A 16,492-nucleotide genomic window follows, 5' to 3' on the forward strand; every position below is an offset into this window, starting at 1 on the left:
GGTCCAGTACTGGCAGTACTGTCACAGGTCAACTTCCCTATTGTACTTGGAGTACAATAGGGAAACTGTGCATTGAGACGGTAGTACTCAAAGGGTTAGACTAACGTCAGACATAGAAGGAATGACGATCTAGCACACACTGGGGGCAGGGAATAAATGCACATGGACCAAAGACAACTGCACAAAAAAGACCAGAGGGAGAAAATGACAAGCAAAACAAGAGGCCTATGATCGAACCGGGACAAAATTATTGTGAGGGTTATTTTCAAAATTGTTGGAGAAGTTCAGTGGTTTTTTATTTTTTTATTATTATTTTCATGACAATTTGATTGCCTTCTATTAAAGAGGTAATCCACAAAATCCATTATCACTCTTATCATTGTTGTTTCTAAGTGATATTGTTATTATGATTATTATTTTGTTTTTTTTATTTCTATTTTTTTTTTTTGTTTTATCATACGAGTATAAACTGCATATCACTTTACATATCGCCAACAGGTATCAAGGAAGCGATCAAAGCGGAATTCCATAACTGTGTAAACAGTTGTGTCATGAGTTACTTGCTTTTTAAAAAAAAAAAAAATAGTCATATTGACCGAAATTATATAAACAGTGTCAGAGTAGAATATCAGATGTTTCCATTTGCAATCATAATAAATGTTATATTTAAAATGTTAAACTCTACTATTATTATAAAGTTTGGCCGTGGTGGTGTCAACGCTATGTTTACTGTGAGCGTTGACCTACTTTTTGTCGGAGGCAAAGCTGCGTTCGAATGGCAGTCGGAACTCGGTAATTCCGACCTCATAGCGCACACCTGCGAGCTAATGGACTGCCGCCGTAAGCGTGTGTCTGTTTGGCAAGCCTGCGAATTCTGCAAACTACAACGGTATTTGAACGTTGCAGAAAAATTACAGCGCAGTATATATATATATATAAATGTTAGATTCAACTAATTGTCACTCGGTAAACCCGCACAGTGCGACCTACCCCCGGAATTCGGACATGGGATCCCAATTCAATTGCAGGTCCGTCGCGCTTCTCCCAGTGGGAATTCCGATTTCTCCGAGTTGAGACTCGAATGCCGCACAGGGAGAAAACACGACGCGCCTGCGTCAAGCGCGTCCCCTCGCGTGACGTCACCAGCCCGCCTCCCCCAGCCCAAACACAGCGAGCGGAGCAGCAGCACCGGGAGACGGAAACCCGTAAACACAGAGCCGAGGCGGGGGTCACAAACGCTGTACTTTTATCCGAAACGACACACTCTTGTCCCAAAGACGCATCAATGCATCGCAGGGAGGCATCGAAAGCGCTGCACAGATTATTATGGAGGCCTACGAGTTGTTTTCAAGCTGCAAGAAGGGAGACCTCTGCAGGGTCAGGTACGTCGTTGTTTACCTTGTTGATGGTTCGCAGCACAAACAGCTGCGTGTGTTGGAAAGGAACCATGGCTTCTAGTGGAAGGTGGCGGATAGACGGCCACGGCGACTGTCGAGCGGTGCGGATGACAGCCACTCTGGCCCCTGGATAATAGTTTGAAAAGCTCACGTTGGTACTGCAAGGGGTGGTTTGTTGTTGTTGTTGTTGTTGTTGTTGTTGTTGTTGTTGTTGTTGTTGTTGTTGTTGTTTTGCTGCAGTTCGGTTACGTCCATTTTCTCTGTGCAGCTGACGTCAAACGTTCGATAAACTGATTGGATTTAGTTCAAAAACAGTTTTTTTTCAAGAGGGGTCGGGTCCTGTAAATTGATGGTTTTCTCAGGTTACTTTTATTACGATAGCGACACCGGTCTCTCGTACACACCCACCCACCCACACACACACACACACACACACACACACACACACACACACTCTCTCTGTCTTTCTCTCTGACACCCTTTTAACACTCCCTTTTAATTTGTATAAAAATGGGTTGCATCGCCTCTATGGGCTGAAGTGAACACTCATCACTAAACTATTATGGGTCACTATTCCCCTGTGAGAGAGCTGGTCTTGTGTGTTCCAATTTGTTGGACATGTTTTGCATATGCCGGATAAAATGTGCATTTTTTTCTTCCATAGGTATCTTGTTGAAGAAAGAGATGCGGACATTAATTTAAGAGACAATTGGGACAGTACCCCTTTGTAAGTACAGTTTCCTGAATTCAAATGACAAAAGAACCCGTGGCCGCGACTGCTCAAAACGTACGCGTTCACCCCGCAGGTATTACGCTTGCCTCTGTGGTCACGAGGAGCTGGTCCAGTACCTGTTGGCTCATGGTAAGGATGTCGATTTTACAGAGAACTTCCTTGTTGGTGATGTAACACGACACAAAGTCACATCTTTGCCTCGCCGGGTTTCAGGCGCTAAGTGCGAAGCCAACACATTTGACGGAGAGAGGTGCATGTACGGCTCCCTGAACGACTCTGTTCGACGTCTGCTCAAAGATTACAAGTGCATCAGCAGCGAGACCAAGAAGGGGGACTACTTTGACTACTTTCTGCACACGTAAGGATCAAGTGCATTATAATTTTCATGTCAACTGTTTTCAATGCAGAGTTGTTTTACCTTGCATTATAAACAAAGAAAAGAATATGACTTATACAGAGAATTTATTTAGGGAAAATAGTGACTCTTAAAAGATTTCTGTTCTAATATTGGGTAGAAAATACACCTATGTTAATTTAATTTAAAACACCAGCATGCATCCATACTATCGCTTTTTTGTCACTGTTATTCATCAGGTTGCTTGAGCAGGGACAGTTCAGTGACGTCAAGTTCCTCGTCCACGGAGAGACATTTTTGGCGCATCGCTGTGTTCTCAGCGCCCGCTCAGAGTACTTCACCACGCTGTTTGAAACCAAATGGGAAGGGAAGAACGTGATCACCCTCAAACACCCTTTGGTAGGAGCAGAAGTCATTACATTGCATCGGTTTTTTGAAAATCTAAATGTATGGCATCGGTTTGTCTAACGTGTAATCATAAGACATGCATCTGGTCCCAGATCAACCCTGCAGCTTTTGGAGCCATCCTGCAGTATTTCTACACAGGTGGGTTAAAGGGCTGTCACTTCTACGTCTGCTTGCTCATCTTATTTAAAAAAGACATTTCTTTCATATTTTTTCTCTCCCCATAAGGACGCATGGATATCAATGTGAACTTAGTTGAGGACTGCAGACGCCTGGCAAAACAGTGCAAGATGGAAGATCTCATCGATGCTCTGCAGACTAAATGTCAGCAGGTGCACGACTTTGGTGAGGACGTCTGCTTACCCGCGTTTACAGATTTATGCTGGAAAGAGATTTTGATTGTACAAATAAAGAAAATCGGAGTGCTCGGTCTTAAAGCTTTGAATGTGTAACCCAGAAAGACTTTTTTTTTTTTTTTTTTCTTTTCTGTTCTGTTAAGTTTCCAATAAGCCTGGAACTTGTGTAAAGGTGCTCACACTGGAGCCTCATAACTTGAAACTCCAGGAAGATCTGGCTCAGTTGGCATTGGGTGCACTGCCTGAAGAATTAACTGTGAGGAAATTACCAAAATATACAAGATTGGTTGATGACCTCCCATGATCAGAAACCATTCAAAATAATATTAATATAATATTAAAATGTTTCATGACGATTGTTATGCTGATTTTCCACAGGTTGGATACGGCCAGCTTCCATTCATCAAAAGCGTTGACCTCCCTTCTTATCCGGACATTGGCTTCAGAGTTGATGGCTACATTTTCCTATGTCACAAGGTATTTTGTCCATCAGATTTGAGACCCGTGGTTTGTTTTGGTGCCCTCATGGAGTTTATGTTCGTGGGCTGCAGGCGTTTTTCTGCGGACGCAGCGATTACTTCAAAGCTCTCCTGGCGGACCACTTTAGCGAGGGGGAAATACTCCAGTCTAAGCCCAAAATCCCTGTCCTCACCCTCCACAACATCTCCTCCGACATCTTCACCTGCCTCCTGAACTACATCTACAGCGACGACCCCGAGGTAAGTTCCGTCCGGTGGGATGTCCTGATCAGATGTTTGAACGTTCTCCCTTTGGTTCTGCGGTTTAAGATAAGACAAGATAACATTCTATTCATCTAGTTGACCCCGGACAACGTGCTGGATGTGCTCTACTTGGCCGACATGTATTTGCTGCCAGGGCTGAAGCGTCTTTGTGGGAAAAACCTCGCCAAGGCCATATGCGAGGACAACGTTTTCCACATATGGAAAACAGCCAGGCTCTTCTGTATGTCGCGCCTGGAGGACCAGTGCAAAGAGTTCATGGCCAAGATTATCGAGAGGGTGAGCGCTGTCTCTTTCTCTGCTGAAGTTGGGTTGGGCGAATGTTCAAGTTCAAGTTCAAGAGATTATTTGTTCACATCTTTCACCCTTGATTAATATGTGTGATTAGTAATGAAATCAACTAGTGCATGCTCGTTTAAAATGTCTTTCTAAAGATTCTCTAAAACATTCGAATGGCACAGTTCAACAAAATGTCAACGATTCAGCCCTGTGTTCCACAATGGAAGATGACACTGCCGGTTGAAGTCATACAGTACATCGGGGAAAGACTCTAGGCTTGGGCTATCGTGCAAAATTCCAATCGAGACTTTATCAGAGACGTGTGGGGTTCACGCGCATAGAACATAACGTAATGTAATGTGGCAAATGTGGCCTCACTTTTCCAGTAGTGCAGGATTTATTATTTACAAGTAAAGTATTTACACAAAAACATCCAGCTTTTACAAAATGATGTCCCAAAGCAATGGAAAGCAATGGGGAGACGTGCATCCCTACAGTGGGGACACACAGGTTTTTTTGGAACAGTACGGAGTAAGGACTCGGACAGTCCCTTAACACAGTTGTGTTAAAAAACAAACAAAAAAAACAAAAAAACGAGTTTCATACATGTAGGAAACCACCGAAAATAAATAGATGTAAAATAAAAAGGCAGGTATGGGAGCCTGTGCGCACCGCTCTCTGGAGGAAAAACAAAAAAAACTCTGCTCCAATTCTCTGAGTTAGGTTTACGTTTTTCATTTTTCATACAAGTGAGAAACTACAGAAATAAGATTAATCGAAATCTTTCTCTATGAGATTATATTATATATTGCTGTGTTATAATCACAAGATTTGCATATTGAGCGGCGAGGGTGTCCGAGGACCTGCCCCATGGACCCCACGGTGCAGTTCTTATCACATGGGGGTTTTTTTTGTGTTTTGTTTTTTTTTTGTTTTGTTTTTCTTAGTAAAAGGTGTCAAGGTAGCGGATTGTCTGGGCAAGATTTATTCATGGATTTATTCATGAGGAACGCCTCATGAACCCTGCACCTCGGCACACCTGCGATGTGCGCACAGCGGCTCTGCTGTGCTGCTCCGTTTGCCCAGAGCGGCAAAATGCATAGAACCGGAGCTGGGGGTCCATGTGCCTTTTATTTATTTTTTTAGTACCTGCCCCTCAAGGTCTCTGTACCAAACTGTAGGGGGAAAGTGAGATTTGATCACCAGTGGTTACTGGACAGCTCAGAGCATAGAGGGGGAGAGCCTCTGCCACCTCTCTCTCCTCTCTCCCCTCCCCCTCATTAAAAAAACAAACTAAAAAAACGTGTCATCAATGTCAATCGCGATCGACAGAGTCAATCGCCGATAGACGATTGAATCCAAAATCGGCCCAAGCCTAAAAGACACTTAGCTGCGGAGCCCTGAAGCCCCGCCCCCCACCAGCTCCCCTGCAATACAGCTGCATGTGAAGTAGATCGGATGAAGCGTTGTCAAGATAGTCAAAGGACATACAGACACAGACTCCTTCCTTTATAGTTGCAGCGGGTATAGTTGCAGCGGGTATAGTTCAACAATAGGTATCCTACACAATATTTCACAAGTAATAGGTAGGTGTGTGTGTGTGTGTGTGTGTGTGTGTGTGTGTGTGTGTGTGTGTGTGTGTGTGTGTGTGTGTGTGTGTGTGTGTGTGTGTGTGTGTGTGTGTGTGTGTGTGTGTGTGTGTGTGTGTGTTCTCAATAGATTGTCACATACATACAATTTATTTTCTATAAGAGATGATCCTGCTCTTTGATGTATTAGAATTTGAATGATCTCAGTAACTATTATATTCAAGTAAAGATGATCAAGAGCACAGGATTCCTTTTTCTATGTTTTTATGTTATTCGTAGGTGCTTTGTTTTCTTCTAAGTGGTCCTAGTTTAATGCCCTGTCAGACTGCATGAAGTCAGTGAGATTTGGACCCGATTCGACAGTGTGCCTCGTCAGGGGCGGCTGGTATAAACAGGCAATTTTCAACAGCCAAGGAGATTGTGCATCTGCACCATGGCAAAGCAAGTGGGCGAGTGTTTACCTCTGAAATTGAGGAGCGTGTGATATTGTGGCAGACTTATCCACGTCTAATTAGTGTACGTCAGCGCTGCTTAATCGACCACAGTAGTGAGCTCTATGGCATCCGTGTTTGTTTTGGTACTACAAAAACATTGCGAGACATTTAGCGGTGCCGCAAAACTCTGTTGGGCTGTTCTCTGTCTTTAGATTTGTGCTCCTCAAAGACAGTCGTTATGTGTGCGAGACAGGAAATCTGCAAATTTCAATCGTTAAATGTGCACTGCTCAATCTTTTCATTGTCGTTCACGATTGAGGGGGGGAAAAAAAATTTTTTTGGGATAATGTGGCCCCAGCTTTAGTTGAACAGTTCCCTTTTTCGGAGCCAATCAGCTGATTACCTGTCAGACAGGTTGCTCGGTGCACGTCAAAGACCGTTTCGTACTGTACCAAAAACCAAAGAGCATTGTGGGTATGTGTGCACTTGGAGATGGAATCCAGGTGAAGTCGTTTTTAGAGTGTCCCTACTGTAAAATGTAGAGGCTCTGAAACTGATTCGGCGGTGTGACTTATTGACAGACAGTGGACTTTTATTTAGCGCTCCCATCCAGTATGGCCGTCCCCGGACATAAACCTGACAAAGCTGTACTTCACAGCTCGTGGAACTCGCTGAGTTTGCCGAGATGATCAAAGAGGACGCCCAGGCGGTGGAGTTGCGCCACGAGACGGACTCCATCCCCCTGGTGGACGACATCCGCTACCACATTGCCAGCAACGTCCAGACATTCAGCGCCATCGAGGAGGCCAACATCAAGCTGCAGGCCCTGGAGAACCTGCTGTCCAGCATTGGCCTGGAGTGCTGAGGGGTGGGTGGAGGAGATAGGAGGGCTGGGGGAGCTCAACCCCACCCTTTGACCGGGAGGATTTTTATTTAAAGCTCAAGGTTTTGAGAAGACCTCTGAACGTAAGATGAAGCAAACGTCCTCTTTGGGGGGGGGATATACATACATACATACATACATACATACATACATACATACATACATAAATACACACACACACATTGGGGTTTTTTTTAGTGGAGGTGGAATTTGGACGATATCCAATATCGTGGATGTTATTTTATGCTCAATGTGTTAAAGCAAGATAAACAGCAACCGGATTGTGTTTATGTATTTGTTCCAATCCACATATCCGTTTATTTTGTATTGAAGAGTTGCTTGCAGTAGACAGAATTTGGACCACAACATTTTTTACTTACAGTCCTTCATTAATGGGATTTAAGACTCTTAAACTGTGTCATGACAGTTTTTACAGAAGTGCTTGCAAACTTACCTTCGTTTTTTAAATTTAATTTACTTTTTTTTTTTTTTTTACCTTTTAAAGCCTTTGTATTGAATTAAAAAAAAAAAAAAAACTCCAAGTCAAGCAGTAGAAATACAATAGAGAGTCGACTGTGTCATCTATTTAACCATTTTATTGATATATTTTTATAGGACTAGGATCAGTGTTGCCAGATTGGGCTACTTTTGATCACATTGGGCTGGAAAAAATAGCATTGGGTGTGGTTTGTGAAATAATTGACCCCCCCCCTTTTTTTTTTACAAGAGGGAGCGATCGTGTCCCTGTGCCCTGTTCAGCCAAAGAATAAAATAAAAACTGTGGTTTTTATTTGAGATGGCTTGTATTTTACTTTGATTCTTTATTGAATGAAACAAAATAAGCACCCCCCACCCTCCATCCTCATCAACAGTTTTTGGTTGATTAGGCGACTTTTAGACTGTGGTTGGGAATTCGGAATTGTCATTCCGATCTGGCAACACTGATAATGATATTTCAGTCCTACCCAAATACCCTTCTATTTGCAATATTTTATATTGCATAAAGATTTAGTGCCATCATGTCAAATAATTTCCTGCCACCCAGGCTAACTGCAAAACCGTGTGTCTATTATGTATGGGCTGGATAATAGACCTATGCAGTTTGGGAAATTGATTTCTGCACGTCGCCCCCCCCCCCCCCCCTGAATTCATCTGAAAGAATCCCTAGAATTCCCAATGTAAATACTGTACATAACATAACATCTCGATGAAGCTCTGATGTAAGAACATATGGATAACTGCACCAATAACAATGGGTTAATGGAAGATATAAGTCTCTCATGTAGTGTATATACAGTAGGAAGCATAATTTACATTTGGGATTGCCTGGCTGTCCTAAAATAAAAAAACGAATGCTCTTTAGTTTGTTTTGGACACAAATGTTACAATTACTTAAGTCATTTGCAGAACTGCAATAAAAGTCATTGTAACCTGATATACGTGGCATATCTAGATATTCCTGAATTTGCAGAGAAGGTCCCTTTCCTCTGTTACACCTGGGCTGCACCGTCTTTAATGCAGAGCAACTTACTTTTACTATCCTGACAGCAATTGCAGATTTTTCTTGGTTGAGTTTCCTCTTTGATTGCCTTGCGAATCTAAAGCGTACAATAAAATGTTTTTCGGTATGTTGCCCTTTTTTGTGTGTTTTTAATCAATTGTAAATCAAAAATATAGTTGTTATTTTAAGCTTGTTCCTGTGGGTGGCGCCATTTCTCTTATGCCGTCATAGGTTCGGCGATAAGATGAACGCGGGTTCAAGTTCAAGTATATGTCGCATACATATACATGCGACCATACACATATGCAGTGAAATGTCATGACGCCCGGTGATTACGCACAGTAAGCTCTAAAAAAACACAATACCAAAAGTACTAAAATGTGCGCTGGTGGTGGAATTTAAGTCATTGGGATTTCCACAATCTGAAATATTAGTTTTGACAGTATCACATTTTTTTTTCAATCCTGTCTTGTGAGAAGCCAACGTGTGTGTGTGTGTGTGTGATTGTGTTTGCCCACACTCTGTTGCCTCTCCGGGGCTTTATCCTTCTGAACTCCAAAGGAGGTAAAGACAAAGTGATGCATCACTTTAATGGAGCCCCAGTTCCAGTCGGCGGATCCTGCGTTATTCACAACAGGGAACGAGCTGTGTCGCGAAAAGCTGCCCCGGAGGAACATTTAAAGGAGAGTTCAACCACAATCACGAATGCCGTCCGTTGGAAAACAAAAACCCTTGGCCGAGTGCCCGCTGCCTTGAAAGCTTACATATCGAACAGACAAAGAGGGGAAAACAGCACGATCTGTTACGAGCCCCGGCGAGTTTCCTTCGCGAATGTCTTAGGGTCGTTCCTAAGCAACTTTTTAGGGCTGCCGAATGGGAATGTTCACTTTATTGGGCTCCAGATCCACAGCCACATTTGGATTACTGAATATGTATGAGGAGTAGGAGAAGAACTTCATTCCAGGTTGTTGTCTTTTTTTTTTTTTTTTTTGCTGTTGTTTTTTTCAAGTGCCAAAGTAACGTTATGCTCTGTGAATACATGGACGTGTTCAAAAATACGCCGTGTTGACATCAGCTTTGCCGACCGACCGTTTTTGCGTTACAGTGTTTTTAGTCAGACAGCAGCGTCTCGGTCTTCAGACGGAGCTCAGGAGGCTGAGCTTCATTTTTTTGGGGTTGTTTCCCCCCCCTTCCTTCGAACGATTTCCGTCCTATTCGATCACATCGCGGAGGCTCCCTGTCAGCACCGCGCCTCGTATGGAACCTGTGACAGCGGCGCCTCCTCCGACGCAGCCCCGCCCAGTCCACAGACTCATCTTTGCAACAAAAAAAAAAAGCCCTTCTTTCTTTCCGCTCTATTTGCCCGAGCTTCTTCTTTTTGGAACCCAACAAAGGGCGTGGTTGTGAGGTGCCGAGCCGAGTGCGGGACGTAAGTCCGGCGACGTCCGGGCTCCGAGCTCGCCAGCGACAGGCATCGCCGCTGTGTGGGTTGATTTGACCTCAAGAACCGTTTCAATGCCAATCACCACCCGAGCCTTCTTTAACACTCGTCAACCCGGGTGATGAGAGGTTATTGTTTTTGAAATTGAAAAAGGAAAACTCTCAATATTATTTTTTTTGCGGGTGTCGTTTGTGCAGTAGTATACAGTGCAACTATACACATGGTACATTGCAATCCTGTTGTCCGTCCCTGCTGCCTATGTCTTTTTTATTAGTCTAAGATTTGCAAACCAAATAGTGACACGCTTGCGTACTTGACGAGACTGCCCTGTTTTTCACCCTACGCGCTTCTTTCTTCAAACATCGAAACTCCTTGGAAAGATGCCTTAGATAGCGACGGGACATTCAGGTCCTCTCTTTGATTGCGTTACGTAAAAGCGGGACATCAATGACTTGCTCCAGGCGATTTCATTTCATAAGAACATTTTTTTTTTTCTGCTTTTGTTTATCGAAATTCTATTATCCTTTATACACATCACTTTTTGAATATTTCTTCTTCTATAATACTTCAGCGGGGGTCAGTGTACTATACCCGATTTGTGCCCGGCGATTATGTAAGAAAGGGCATGGGGAGGACCACACGTGCCCCAAGCTCAGAAGACCTCTTTACGGGATTGTCCTGCGATGAAAGCCGTGTCGGCTCAGAAAGGGTGTTGTCGAACCTTCATGCAAATATTCAAGGTTATGTCATGACCAATGCCCGGCTGAAGATACAGATAAAATGTTATCGCCAGTGATTGAGGCACAGGCTTATCTGCTCAGAATTCTGTTTATTTCCATGCCCCGTGTCGAAGCCGCTCTTGGCAGCGTGCGACGGTCAGATGCGTACACTTCACATGACATAGTCCTGGTAACGTGGGATTAAACCTTGCATGTCCGCTTGATGTTTAAGCTCCCGAAACACAAACAAGGAAGTGTGCATTGGCCTCATGGCTTTCACAGCAAACTCTTTCACAACTCTGAGTACCCCCCCCCCCCCATGCATCTTATAGCCATACTTTGTTATTGCATCTGTTTTTTTGTGTTTTGTCTGCACATGTTAATGTGTATTTGACTTTTCCTTTTTTACGCACATTGTTGAATGTAATCTGCTCGAGGTGAGTCACAAGGTTGTCAGAGAGCTTTGCAGGAAGACACAGACAGTGTCTGCATGTGAGACAGGATTAAACCATTTACCATGTGACAGGACTCAGACAGGCCTCTAACAAAAGACAGGCTAAATCCATCCAGGACAAGTAACTCTGGCACCTAATACCGACAAGGCCTTTGAACAACACCCTCGCTTTTGGTCACGGGAGAAGCCTTTCCATTAGCAGTGCTTGGGAGGAAAACGATGTTGACGGCCTTAAATTAGGAAGAAACACCCCTCGCTATCGCAAGGACTAAACATTTCACAATGCATTCATCATTTGCATACCTATCATTTGTCTGTTAACGGTAGTAAGGAGTTGCATTTGGCACATTTATTGAAGTCTCTAAACCGACATAGGGGCGCGGCTGCAACAAGTCAGTGTGGCTGTGTACTTTGACGTGCAGCTACTTCAGATTCTATTTCCCACTTCCTCCCTCGGCGTTAGACTGCGGTCGGTCATTTCTTGCAGGGCTTTTGTTTGCTGCACGGGAAAACACCATTAGCCCATGGGAGACTGAGTGGCTTGGGAACACAAAGTATTAGCCACTTTTTCCCTGAATTGATTCATAAATTGTTATGCTGCACCTGATCCTGTCATTTCCAGTCCCTCCGTTCTGTGTCTCCCCCTGTATTTCTGTCCTTATCTTGAAGGACCAGATCACATGTGCTGCTTCCCTGCACCGTAGATGTCCTCAGTAGGGGTTAAACGTGCCAGTGTTGCCTGCCTTCCCCACTGATAATTAATCATTATCAGTCGTTGTATTTAAGCCTTAGTCTCTTGATCTTGTTTGTTTGCCTCTATTCTAATTAACCTTCTTGTAATTATTCCGGTTCAATTTGTTAACTAAGCAATACGCCAAGAAAGACTTTTGACCAATACTTTGTGACCCCCCGGTTGCCAGTGGCACCATGACAATCGCCCAGACAGCTTCATATTATTACATTGTTGGCAGGGTGCTTTCTCTGGCCATTGTTGTGTGGGAACAACAACATTCCCCGCTCGTGTTCCTACTTATTTTTTGACTCGATAAATGAATCCATTCCACCCAGTTTGTGGAACGGACGCTTGCCACTCATTTTTTAAATCTCCAGCAGGGACGTAACAGAGTGCCCTACACAGCACTGAGTTCACACTGCTGGCAGCAGAGAGTGGGTGGACTGAAGAGGCTGTTTTACTCACTTTACTAATTTGTTCTTCTGAGGTAACAGATCATTTCACAGATGCTTTCCTCCAAAGTGACTTAAATGAAGAGACAAGTTGATCTCCCTCGCCTCCAGAATCAACCACTGCATTCGAGAACTTTAGAGCGAGGAGCAGGGATCCGGAGCAGCAGTTCCACACTGGTATTCCTCAAGTCCCGGTGCATTATCTCACCGACACCCTGAGGTTGCAGATGGAAGGCAACTATTACTCAGCCAGGCAGAATGCAATTGCAACATCCAAAATCAAAAACTGTTGGCCATTAGGCGGCTTTAGAAAAATTGATGCTTGGCAGGAGGGAGCGGAATTGCCTTTTGTAATCTGGATTGAACACAAGAAACTGGATTACATCCAGACTACCAAAAGACTAAATTCCTAGCAAGCTGAGTGGACTCTGTATTTTGGATGTTCTAACGTCTGTGTTCCGAGAACCTCTCTCCACAGGTTTGATTCCATGTATGGGATCCCAAACTAAATTAGATTATCCCCACTGCTAGCATTGCTCTGATACCATTCCCTCATCTGGCAGGCTCTCAGTGAACATTCTGACCCATGTGGACATCCACCTATGTGCCTATTTGTTGCTGATACAGTCCACCCCCGTAAGTCCTCCAGTGGACCCTTTCTTCCTTTCTGGTCTGTAATCCAATTTGTTGCATAAGCTCGATGGCTCTTCTGGTGGTCTTACTTGGAATCAGACCCATTTACCTTAATCCGTGCTCGCACCACCTCTACACCAAAATAAGACTTCTAATCATAGACCATCAAGGCTTCACCATCCTTTGCCCTGTTGACTTTTTCCACTGACCTGCCACCATTGGAAGGCAACACAACCATCCTCGCCATCAGTGAGCACTTCCTGAAAGCCGCCCACTACGTCCTGTAACCTGAACGGGACTTTGCCAGTGAAACAGCCCAGTTGATGATAAACAATGTCTTCCAGATGCATGTTTTATCTCCGGACGCAGATGCATGTTTTACTTCCGGAGCTCTAATGGAGACCCCCAATCTATACTGTGTTTCTGGAAGGCTTAGAAAACAAAAAACAGGTTCGGGGTCAGTGGGTCGGCGCACCGCTGGGGGGTGGCTGGGCTTGTGTATCATACTGCGTCCCGGGGGGGGGGGGGGGGGGGGGGGGTGGTCCGTCCTGCCAGGGCTGGTTAGGCATTCTGTCTGGTCCTGTCAATCAGGGTCCTGAGCAGGGCTCACCATGTGGCCTCCTTCGGTGGGGGGCGGTCTCCTGTTGTCACACCGGGCTGCCGGGGTACCTGTCCTCTGGCACTCTCCATGCGCGGGGCGCTCGTCGCTGGGGAGTTGGGCTGTAGGTGGGGGTGCCATCTGCCGCCCTCTGTTCTGTTCATGCTTGGACCTCGGGCGTGGAGCTGCCCAGCATGGCGGAGGTGCATGGCGGACTGCTCTCCGCCCGTGGCTGATCGCTGTAGGTTGGCTGCCACCAGGTATGGGAGGTGGGCGCGCTAGGGCACGGTTGGGTCCAGAGGGAGGGGGTCCGCATGGTTTCTCCCCGGCCTGCTGTGCCCCTGGATCGATCCGGTCGCTATTCGCCTATCTCTCCCAGTGCCAAAACTCATTATCAGCACATACATCACCCAATAGGCCGAGGGCTTGCAGGATGGGCGATAGGCGATCTTGCGGATCATGCTCCTACCCAATCGTGCTTCTCGTCCGTCCCAAAATTTAGTCCCACTCACATTAGCTTAGAACACATACACTCACACACCAATCCTACTCCGAGCAACACTTCACCGTACCAGGGTCTGCAGGGCAGGAGGGCTGCGAGCGATTCAGTTTGACTTGCCTGAAGGACTCACACCCCCAACCCCGCAATTTTAACTGCAATTACCAACAGCACACATTGAGCACTGGGGTTTTCTGGGGTGGCCGGTCGCTGGTGGGTCGGTGTGGGGGCGTGGTTGGCCGGGGGCGGTCGGGTGGGCCCCCCCTACCGGCTGGGCTGGAGTCCTGACGGCTTGCGCCTGTTGGCTTAGGGTGTGCTGTGACCTGGCAGGGCTGCGGAGAGCGTCACCGGGTGCCTTTCGGGGCCCCTGGGGGGACTATTTGCCGTTGTGGGTGTGGGTTGGGGTGTGGGGGGCGGCTATTGACCTTTTGCTTCTGCTGCACCCCCGGGTGCTTGGGGGGGTGGACAGCCCGTATATCTGGCGGCCTGCTGGCATCGGCGCGCTGAGCACACGCTGCTACATGTATGGGCACTTGGCACTCATGCCGGGTGGGGCGTCTGGACGGCTGCGGTGGGGGGGCCTTCCCCCTTGCGCGGGGCAAGGGTGGGCTTGGGAGTCCTGCTGGCTCGCCCGCAGGGCGGGCAGCTCAGACGGGTTGTCGGTCTGTCGCCATGGGGCCAGGATCCGGGCCTGTGGTCCGTGCCTTGAGCCCGCGGCCTGGGTTCTGTGCCTGCGGCTGCGTCTTGTCCCTGCACTTGGGGGTTTGGTTATATGTGTGCGCCCCTGGGGTGCGGGGTCTCCTCGTGCTCCCTGGAACTGGGTAATGCTCCTTGGAGCTGGGCGTGGGGGTTGCTCCATGGCCCTCTAGCTTCTCTGGGGGCCTGAGGTCTTCTGTGACTGCAGGGCAGGGTACTCGGGGCTTTCCTGCAGCCGTAGGGTGTCTACAGGGCTGCGTAGTTCGGGGGGCTTCGGGACCCCTTCCGCTGCTTGAAGGCGACGTGACATAATACAGACCTTCTACACCAGTACCAATGGGGATAAGTCATGTACACTCACTAGTGGATATCTTACACACATACACACACACACACATACACACACACACACACACACACACACACACACACACACACACACACGCAGACACACACACAGGTGGTCCCATCACACAAGCACACACCACCACACCTGCATGGAGTGCACCCCAGCACCCTCCTGGTTGCATTTCTCTCCTTCATTCCTCCCTCATTTGCTGCCATAACTATGACAGGAAGAGGCCACGTGACCAGTTGTAGCTCCAGTTTATTTGACTCACCCATGGTGAATCTACCCCTCTTGGAGTAGTGATCAGTTGTTTATAGACCCAACATGAAAAGTAGTTCTCCAAAGTGGGTGGTTGGTGGTAGTTCTCTATAACCAAAAACTGTGCTCTTCTCATCCTACAGGTCATTCAGCGTACAGAGTTATTGCAGCAGTTCTTGATGATTTACGATTTAATAAAAGGTTAAAAAAAAAAACGGTGGAGGTGGAGCTTCTCTCATCGCGTGCTCAGGTCGTCTGTAACTCCTGAACATGCATGCACACGCATGTTTCCTTTTTGACTTTTAAAGTTTGCTGTGTGGATTTTTAAAGTTCAAGTTCAAGTCCAAGAGATTATTTGTCACGTACATATACAAAGAGAAGCTCCCCAGTTAGACTCCCTGTTTCTTCTTTTTCAAGGTCTTTGCACTTTTCATATATTTATCTGGCGTTTTAAAGAGCTGCAGATGTGTTTACATATATGTGTATAAATAAATAAATGTGTGTGTGTATATATACATACGTGGACAAATTTGTTGATCTTTTGAGCATTAATTTATCTCTTCACAGTTTCTTTGCTTTACTCTATGACATACCAAAGGCATGCAGTTATACATGCGTAAATTGCTTTTAATTTCACCACTTTTTAGGAGGAATGAAGCATTGTTTCAGTTAGCGGGAAGGGTACCAACAAATTTGTCCATGTCTGTATGTGTGTGTATATATATGTATGTATGTAGTTATAATCCACTTTTCTGCTCCTTTGGGCCCCTTTTTCACATTCATCAAAATCAGGCTTTGTCTGTACATTGTAACCTTGGAAAAACTGATCTCAGTGAAGGCTGCAGGCTGCAGTGTATCTACAAGTCTTCCCCACCCACAGTCACGTGTATTTATTTCTTTCCCCAAAAAATTTTCCGCGTCCCAGATCGGATCCCTCCGCCGGCCGAATCGGGCCCCCGGGCCTTAGGTTTGACATCCCCCCCCCCCC

The 16,492-nt window shown here is 45.9% G+C and overlaps 1 protein-coding gene across 2 annotated transcripts; it reads left to right on the forward strand.

The window, feature by feature from the left end:
• Positions 1-1,196: 1,196 nt before the first annotated feature.
• abtb1 (ankyrin repeat and BTB (POZ) domain containing 1) lies at positions 1,197-8,799 on the forward strand. 2 transcript variants are annotated; one of them, XM_080014647.1, is made up of 12 exons: positions 1,197-1,382; positions 2,062-2,124; positions 2,204-2,259; positions 2,344-2,488; positions 2,725-2,884; positions 2,968-3,031; positions 3,119-3,235; positions 3,390-3,502; positions 3,625-3,723; positions 3,798-3,965; positions 4,065-4,265; positions 6,947-8,799. In XM_080014647.1, the coding sequence occupies exons 1-12, from the start codon at positions 1,327-1,329 to the stop codon at positions 7,151-7,153; spliced, it is 1,449 nt and encodes a 482-aa protein (XP_079870773.1). In that variant the 5' UTR covers positions 1,197-1,326; the 3' UTR covers positions 7,154-8,799. The 2 variants fall into 2 exon arrangements, with proteins under 2 accessions (XP_079870773.1, XP_079870774.1); XM_080014648.1 differs by having other exon boundaries at positions 2,986-3,031.
• Positions 8,800-16,492: the final 7,693 nt, after the last annotated feature.

The sequence above is a fragment of the Zeus faber genome, assembly GCF_960531495.2.
Source record: "Zeus faber genome assembly, chromosome: 15".
In the NCBI taxonomy this organism is placed as follows: Eukaryota; Metazoa; Chordata; class Actinopteri; order Zeiformes; family Zeidae; genus Zeus; species Zeus faber.